Source organism: Sphaeramia orbicularis, chromosome 5, assembly GCF_902148855.1.
Source record: "Sphaeramia orbicularis chromosome 5, fSphaOr1.1, whole genome shotgun sequence".
Classification (NCBI taxonomy): domain Eukaryota; kingdom Metazoa; phylum Chordata; class Actinopteri; order Kurtiformes; family Apogonidae; genus Sphaeramia; species Sphaeramia orbicularis.
The window spans coordinates 49,806,252-49,815,059 of record NC_043961.1 but is presented as its reverse complement, the minus strand read 5'-3'; the positions used below and the strand labels follow the sequence as shown (position 1 = coordinate 49,815,059).

General features: G+C 34.5%; 1 protein-coding gene across 1 annotated transcript; it reads left to right on the top strand.

The window, feature by feature from the left end:
- Nucleotides 1–857: 857 nt before the first annotated feature.
- pxmp4 (peroxisomal membrane protein 4) lies at nt 858–4,601 on the top strand. Its single transcript, XM_030134059.1, has 4 exons — nt 858–1,244; nt 1,473–1,535; nt 2,971–3,169; nt 3,249–4,601. The coding sequence occupies exons 1-4, from the start codon at nt 1,132–1,134 to the stop codon at nt 3,510–3,512; spliced, it is 639 nt and encodes a 212-aa protein (XP_029989919.1). The 5' UTR covers nt 858–1,131; the 3' UTR covers nt 3,513–4,601.
- Nucleotides 4,602–8,808: the final 4,207 nt, after the last annotated feature.

Here is an 8,808-nt window from a genome sequence, read left to right as displayed (position 1 = left end):
AAGATGACCAGTTGTAAAACATCAAATTACAGATGATAATGGCATATTTACAAAACCATCTGTGGTTAGTTCAACTATTCATTATGACACATTTACTTCTTCTTCACTAACTGCAAGGGAGATCTAGGTTACCTTGTGTAATGACCAAAAATGTGCATGTATTAAATAAAGTGTAACTAAATAAAAAGGTATATAAAAATCTTCATGAAGCCATATAAACTGTAAAAGTTTACCCAGTCCCACATTTTTGTAAATGTGTTGCTGCCATCAAATTTAAAATTACTTTAGTTTTTCTTAAAGAGGTTCATCTCAGTTGAGCTAAATATTTGATGTTTTCCATGTTCTATTCAGTATGAAATATAGGTTCATGTGATTTCCAAACCATTATATACATTTAATTTTTATATACATTTTTTTTTAAATTTTACTTAGCATCCCATAATTATATAACCTTTAAACTAACAAACTTAAAAAAAAAAAAAACAAAACACTGAAACGTAAAAACCAAACAAGCCTTGGTTGTGTATGAAAATTTAAGTGTATTGATACCTGAATAGACCTCTGTCTTTTTAATTTTTTAAAAAAATTTATTTATTTTTTTTTTGTTATGATGTTCTTTACAAATACTGTTCAGCATAGCGTTGATATTCGATGCTCAGTCTGAAAAACAGTGTATTTCTGTAATTCTTCCAAATGTAAATCCAGATTTTGATTCAATAAAGTTGAAGATTAAAAAAAACAAAAAACAAAAACCCTTTAAACTACAGAAAAAATGCTAAGTTGATGGTAAAACAAAACACAACAAAACAAAACAAAACTTTAAACTACATAAAACGCGCACGCGCACAACAAACGGACACAGATAACAGTAAGAGAGAACGGCTGTCTGTTTGAGAATAAGAGCTACATGATTAAATTACATCCTACAGTTACGTAATAAGGTTTAATATACCGCAAAACCTAAATATCTGTGACAATTTTACATCTTATTCCCCTCAACTTCGCTCAACTGTCTCTGGTAGGAACCAAAGTACTTGTGCTTCACTTCGGGGAGTTTTCTCCGTTGGACACTTCATTTAGTCCACTGAGTGTTACGTGTATTTGTGTCCGTCCTGAGGTCTGGTGAAAGTCATGGCGGGTCCTGATCTGATAAAAACTCTTCTTTACACCGTTAATAATCTGCTGCAGCAGGAGCAGTACAAAGCAGCATTAGCTGTGGTGAAAGGATTCAGAAACGGAGCCGTGTGAGTTAAAACACATTCAATGAAACGAAGGAAACGTTATAGGGGTTTATTCAGTTCAAACACCGGTGACGAAATAATATAAACTAGTTTAATCTGTAGATAATGTTAGTCTGCTAGAGCTGCATTATTGTTTTAGATAAGTTTTATGCATCTGTGCTGGTAATAATGAATTAGTATCGAGAATGTCTTAATGAAAAATCTAATCGTTACTTTGTTTTTCTTTTGTAGATATGGAGCCAAAATCAGAGCACCTCATGCCCTGGTAATGACATTTTTATTCAGAAGTGGAAGGTAAGACATAGTTGTGTTATTAATAAGTATTACAAGGTTAGTTTATTGTCATTCATTCAATGTAGTACATAGAGAACGACAGGTGTACTCAGGTCCCAGCAATATGATAAGAAATAGGATAAAAATAGTAAAAATATCAACAAAAAATAGAAAAACAGACATAAAAACACATACATAAGGAAAACACAATCACCTCTTAGAAGACATTCCCTGGCAGTGGAGCAAAATAAAGTGCATATGTATGGCAAAGTGCAGCTCAGTGACTGATTTGATGTAGAGGGTAGAGCAGGGGTGGGCAATCCTGGTCCACGATGGCTGGTATCCTGCATGTTTTAGATCACAGGTGTCAAACATGGGGCCCGGGGGCCAAATCCAGCCCGCCAAAGGGTCCAATCTGGTCCGCAGGATGAATTTGTGAAATGCAAAAATTACACTCAAGATATTAACAGTCAATCCTTTTACTTCAGGAGCCATATAAAGCTCTACTTTAGTCTCAAGTGGGTCAGATCAGTAAAATACTATCGCAAAAACCTACAAATAATGACAATTCCAAATGTTTCCTCTGTTTTACTGTAAAAAAGTGAAATTACATGAAACTGTGTAAATTTACAAACTAGCCTTTCACAAAAAATATGAAAAACTAGAAATGTCCTAAGAGAAGTAAGTGCAATTGTACTAATATTCTGCCATTTACTAAAATATTTTGTGTATTTGCAGATCTATTGCAATCTGTAAGTTATAATGCACATTTACAAATGATAAGCAGAGGCATAATATAGTTAAAATTGCACTTATTTTTCTTCATAAATGTCCATTTTTTTCATGGTTGTTTGTGTTATTCACATTTTTAAAAGGACAGTTTATAGATATAATTGTTTCCATAATGTAATTTGACTTTATTCACTATAAAACACATTGAAATGTTTGGGGTTGGCATTATTTATATATTATTATGTTATTAATTTACTGGTCTGGCCCACTTCAGATTATATTGGGAGGATATAGCCCCGGAAGTAAAATGAGTTTGACCCCCCTATTTTAGATGTTTCCCTCTTCCAGCACACCTGAAGGTCATTATCAGGCTTCTGCAGAGCTTGATGACAGGCTTATCATGTGAACCCAGTGTGTTGGGAGAGGGAAACATCTAAATCATGCAGGATACCGGCCCTCGAGGAGGAGGATTGCTTACCCCTGGGGTAGAGTCAGTCTCTCAGCCTCTGGAAAGAAGCTGCATTTTAGCCTTGTAGTCCTGGATTTAAGGTTCCTCAGCCTCCTGTCAGAGGGGAGTAGGGTCAACAGCCCATTTGCGGGGGTGGGTAAGGTCCTCATAATGCAGGAATCTCTGCTCCTGCACCTGCTGATCTAAATGTCCACAATGGAGGAGGCAGTATTTTCATTCCTCTTGAAATAAGCACTTTATTCCTTCCACTTACAGTTTAAAGGACAAACTCAAAGCCATTCTGAAGGCGACATACACCCATTCCCGCAACCTAGCCTACTTTGTATTCACATACAAAGGACTTCAAGCACTGCAACAGAAGATCCAGGGAAAGAGTTTACAGTCTCACTCATTTCTGGCTGCCTGCATCGGGGGATGGCTGGTGTTTGGAGACAACAACAACATCAACAGCCAGGTATGACACACCTGTTGTGTTCAGATTAGCTCGGATGTGGATCAAGTATTTTGCATCAACACTGTTTTCTTTCCTGTAGATCAACATGTACCTGCTGTCCAGGATCCTGTTTGCTCTATCTCGGTTGGGTGTAGAGAAAGGATTTATACCCCAGCCTAAACATGACCCTTTCCCTCTGTTTGCCACTCTGGTGTGGGGCATTGTGTTGTGGTTGTTTGAGTATTACCCACACACCCTTCAGCCATCACTGCAGTCCTCTATGAACTACCTCTACCACGACAGCAACGTATGGCACGACATCTCAGACTTTCTTATTTATAATAAGCCACGGACTTCTGCTTAGGAAAAGAAGACTTGGACCATTCATCTACTATCCAATAATTGCAATATTACTTTTTTAATGATTTCCAGATACTTATTGAATGTTGCCTTTTTTTAATTGTTTCCAGAATATAGTTTGTCTGTCACTTTTTATTTTTAAATGTTTGAATCATATACATAATTGTTTTCTTGATTATCATCTCTAAATATACTTAAAAATAATATTAACTAAAATAAGCTTTAATTGTCAACATTTGTGTGTCTACATGATTTTTCCTGCTGATACTTTGATGGAAAGGTGCTACAAAATAAACTGTAAAACAATCAACTCTCGAAACATAATTACTGTTATTTTTTGTTAATCTGCACAGAAACACTTCATTTCACCAGTGACTGAAAGATCGGCATCACTTGATTTGATTTAGAAATGTTCACATTTTTTTCAGTTAAAAACTTCCCTGTTCTCGATGATACACAGAAAAAGTGCACAAATGTTTCATACTATTTTTTCTTCACTTTCTTGAAATCTTTCAAAACTTGTTAAACTTCTGAATCTTTTCTACAAATGTTATTCAATTTTGATGAAAACTTCCTCACTATTGAGATTAAGCATTATTATTTGCATTTGTTTTTAAAGATAACATGGTGCTTTGGAAAACTGTAAGGCTTTAGGTCAGTTTCTCATGTTCCTAAATTAGAAAAACATTGTGGTTAAGTTCACTGTTGTGATCTTTGGAAAATACAGGTGTGGTGGATCATTTTGTTCTCTCACGTAAGAATTCAATAATGTATAATAATATATAATTTCTAATCCTCTTTGATTAGGTCAAACCTGTTTCTTTTTGTGTTTGTCAAAGGGCTGTATCATGACTTTCGCAATCACATTCATCAAAACAAGTAGAGCTGCAGCAGTAAGTCATAGTGTCTGCAAAAGATTCCTGCAATAGCACTGATCTGAGTGCAGGGAAGTGCAATGGGCAGAAAAGCGAATATTACAACTGTTTACCATTTGTAAACAATCTCGTGTGAAACTATGTACATTTGTGTACATGATATTTATGATCATCAGTGATGGAATGTGATTCATATTGTAATTAACTACTCATGTCTTTATATTTAATATTGTAATGTATTTTTCATGTTATTGGGAAGCTTTTGGAAATTTCCTGGTGTATTAAGGTATTTATGGACACGGACTCTTAGGTTTCTTAAATTTCAAAGGGACAGTGCATATTAACCCTTTAACCCCTGAGACATTATTTCAATGAAACAGGTTGTAGAAGTAGCATAAAAACTGCTGTATGTGTTTGTGTTCCTTTTCTTCAGTGGTTTTGTTTTACTGTGTTTTTTAAGGTCAAAATAGGGTGGAATAACAGAAAAGGACAAAGATGAATTGAAGTTTGACAGGTTTTTACTAAATAAGGCACTCAGAATGTACATCAATAAGAGATTTAGGATGCTGAACATGAACTGTGAACTTAAATACACTGAACAACAACAAGGATTTGAATATTGGTCCAGTAGTTTTTGTTTTTGGGCCCCTTTTTTTTTTTTTTTTCTAAACCAGTCCCATGCTTTTTGGCACCTGTTTGAACTCCAAAAAGCAGTTACAAGGTCAAAACTCTGTAAAAACACAGTAAAAAAAAAAAAGGAAAATCAGCACAACACTGCAAACAACAGTAAAAACAAAAAAACGACAAGAAAAACAGTCACACAAACCAGTTCTTTTTATTGGTCTCACTCACTGCACTGTGTTTTGCGCACAATTCCACAGGTGGTGGTGGGGGGGTTGCACTGAGCATGCTCAGATGTCTATGGAAAGCACAAGGTCTATTCTGTCAGCACATTTTGAAATTTCTCCTATTGAGCAAACGGTTTAATTTTTTGGAATATTTAAAATAAATCGAATGTACAAAACAAGCACCAGAGACACGTTAGGGGTTAAAGGGTTAGTACACACAATACACACTAATACACAAGATTACAGTATATCCAAGGCTAATTTCCATCTTTAGTCCCTGACATAAAACAACATAGCTCACGTAAAACAATACAATCCAGTATACTCATTCAACAGATAAGTAAAACACATTATACATTTATACTACAGGGTACACACACATACATGTACACACAATTACAGATTCAGCTCAGAATGTGAACGCTTATGAACCAAACAGTTTATAAAGTAGCCGAGGTGATCTCTAAGGTGATCTTCACCGTAACAAACTAAACTATCTTAAACGCTGCTTACAAATGATTCACATGTTAAGCAGCAGTTTTAATGAAAGCATCTGTCATAATAATTATACCCTCTGAGAGTTATCATCATGCTCACTGTAAAACACAAAGCATGCAGATAAATTATATAGTGTCGGTTTAATGGAGTTAAATGTACTGGAAACACGAGTGTTGACTTTAACCCATAAAGACCCAAACAGCCACCGTCGACCAAAACTGTTGATCCACTAATCCAATCAATAGATGTAAATAATTGGTGTAAAATGCAGATTGTCATCTTTTCATGGTGATCAGATATGACCCATTTGGATGTTCAGAAGCTCCGTAGTGAACGTGGACACACTGTCATCTTCTACAACATTGATCCACCAGTAAAACCCATGGAGTTGGATCAATAACAGTGAATGGACCAACTTGTTTTATGTTCAGTTAATGATATATTTTAGTGAAAAAGTCACTCTTTCTTCAGTTTTTTTGTTTTTATGTAATAACCTTGGAATTTACTGTGAGTTTTTATGAACATCTACATGATCAGTCAATTGAAGATAGGAAAATAGATGAAATTTGCTGGAAAAAATTCAAAATTCAGAGGATAATATTTTAATAAATGGTGATAAATCAATTAGGAAAGGTTAAATACAGAGAAAAATTCATTTGGGAACTGTAACAAAAGTCACACTGGGTCCTTATGGGTTAAAAATACACAAGAACAAGTCAGTGTCTGGGAATGATTCATACTGTCACTTTGATTTAAATGCTTTTACACCTTTTGAGTTTTAGAAGTTCTATTTGCATGAATACTTACTAGCAGAACTAATTCAAGAAAGGCCTTTAAAATTCTGTATTAGCTATAAAACCATTTGTATCATATTTGCTACACCAGGTTCTGAGGTCTTTATCTTAAACAAGATCAATACTTTCCTTAAAAACTTGTTGTATGTGACCCGATACATGTTTTCTGTCCCCTGGAGGAAATTTCATCCCACTACAGCCAGTGAAAATTTTTTTTTTTTTTTTTGCCCTTTTCAATATGAGTGCTAACATTAAGTCATCCAGCACAAATTTTTTAGGAAAGTTTTTGGTGATTTACAAAAAGGTACGTTAAGAACACTTCTATTGTTATTCAGCTGAAAATTGAAAAAAATTAAAATTTTGGTGCCATTCAAGGGAAATAAAAAGGCTGTAAAAAGATTTCTGAAGAAAAAAAAGACCTGAAATGTTCTGTATTTTCAAAATGTTACTGGTGAAGTGTATCTTTGTATCTAAAGTTAACATTGTTCTGAGCAAAAAGTTGCCAAAAATACCCAATTTATTGAATGTTTACTGAAAATATATCATAAACAAAATGATAAGGCAAATTTTTTAGTTTGGATTATGTTGAAAGGGCTAATAAACATTTCAATTCTAAAAAAAAATGCAATTTTTTGGCTAGTTTTTAGTGGGTTAGGTTTTACGGGGTTAAAGAAGTATTAGTGCCCTATGATAGACAGAAACAGGCAGGTAAGTAAAATTGTCCAGAGTTCTGGAAAGGTTGTGAAATACAGACTTCCATGTAAGATACAGAATGGCGGCAATTGAATGTTGAGAATAAATTATATTATATTGCTTTTAGAGCAGTAAAATACATTAATTCTAAGGTGGGGTTTTTCCTTATTCTGATGCAAAAATTGACAGTAAAATAACTCATAGCACTTTTTACAATGCATAGTTGCGTTTCATTGAACAAAACTGACAAAACCAGAGAATAAAGCCTGTTGGATTTGTACAAGGACACTGATGAAAAACCACAGGTTCAGGTTTGTACAAGGCTGAGGAGTTGTGATGGCTTTTTTTTTTACTGATGTTATTGGACTAAATACAATGCATTTTTGCCTTATTTTGGATATATAAGCATAATTCATAGAAAATGGGTTATTTACAAAGTAGTGTGAAAACAATGTTGCTATTTAATTTTTAGACCATAATTATGTTCATATACTTAAGGGTTGTAAAAGATGCACAAGAAATGACATCATCAGTCCCTGGATTTCCATGGGAAAGTTTTGAAATATCTACACTACCGGTCAAAAGTTTTAGAACACCCCAATTTTCCAGTTTTGTATTGAAATTCAAACAGTTCAAGTCCAATGAACAGCTTGAAATGGTACAAAGGCAAACGGTGAACTGCCAGAGGTAAAAAAAAAAAAAAAAAAAGGTAAGGTTAAACAAAAGTGAAAAATAATGTACATTTCAGAATTATACAAAAAGGCGAACAAGAAATGGGTTAACAACTTAAAGCAGGTTTGACCAGTCCATAACACCTTCTTCCAGTCTTCAGTAGTCCACTGGTGGTGTTTCATGGCCCAGGGTAAGCCTCTTTTTCTTATTCTGAAGTCTCAGCAATGACTTTCTGCTGCAAGGTATGTTGACGCATTGATTGTCTGATTGATAAATCAGTTTGCGGTGTGACCTTTATAATCTAAATATTCATGATTGAAAAATGCATCCCACCCAATGTTCTACGTTACTGTCATTATAAGCTTATGAATGCCTTACAGCGTGAACTTGATTTGCGCAATATCTCCATTTTCTCTTGAGTACGAGACTCAACAGGAATGGACGCTTTAACCAGTTTCATGTGAACTCCCACACCTCTGTTGCAGAGCAAAAGGTGACTGTGTTAAAGAGTGAAGCAACACATCTTGCATGTAACAGCCACAGGCAATGAAATCCTCGTGCAGTGATAAGGGACTAACCCTAAGAGTGAGTACATACAGTAACTTGGAAAGTGAAAACATTTTGAGAATAGATGACAGATTAAAAAAGCAAATTAATGGATTTCAAATGTATTAAATTAAGCAAAAAAAGTGTTACAGACAAAAGTACTGGAATTAAAGTAACAGGTGCATTGTGCCAATTATGAACAGTGGTGGAATGTAACTAAATACCTGTACTTTTGAGGTATTTGTATTTTACTTGAATATTTCCATTTTATTCTTCTTATATGGACAATTCTACCCATATACTTCTACTCCATTATATCTCAGACTCAACTACATAGTTTTTACTCCATTACACTTGTCTTTTTTCCTTTTCAA

Coding starts and splice junctions, on each gene's coding strand:
- pxmp4 (XM_030134059.1), top strand. CDS start 1,132: ATGGCGGGTCCTGATCTGATAAAAACTCTTCTTTACACCGTTAATAAT. Junction 1,536..2,970: donor TTTTTATTCAGAAGTGGAAG/GTAAGACATAGT, acceptor TTCCACTTACAG/TTTAAAGGACAAACTCAAAG. Junction 3,170..3,248: donor ACAACAACATCAACAGCCAG/GTATGACACACC, acceptor TCTTTCCTGTAG/ATCAACATGTACCTGCTGTC.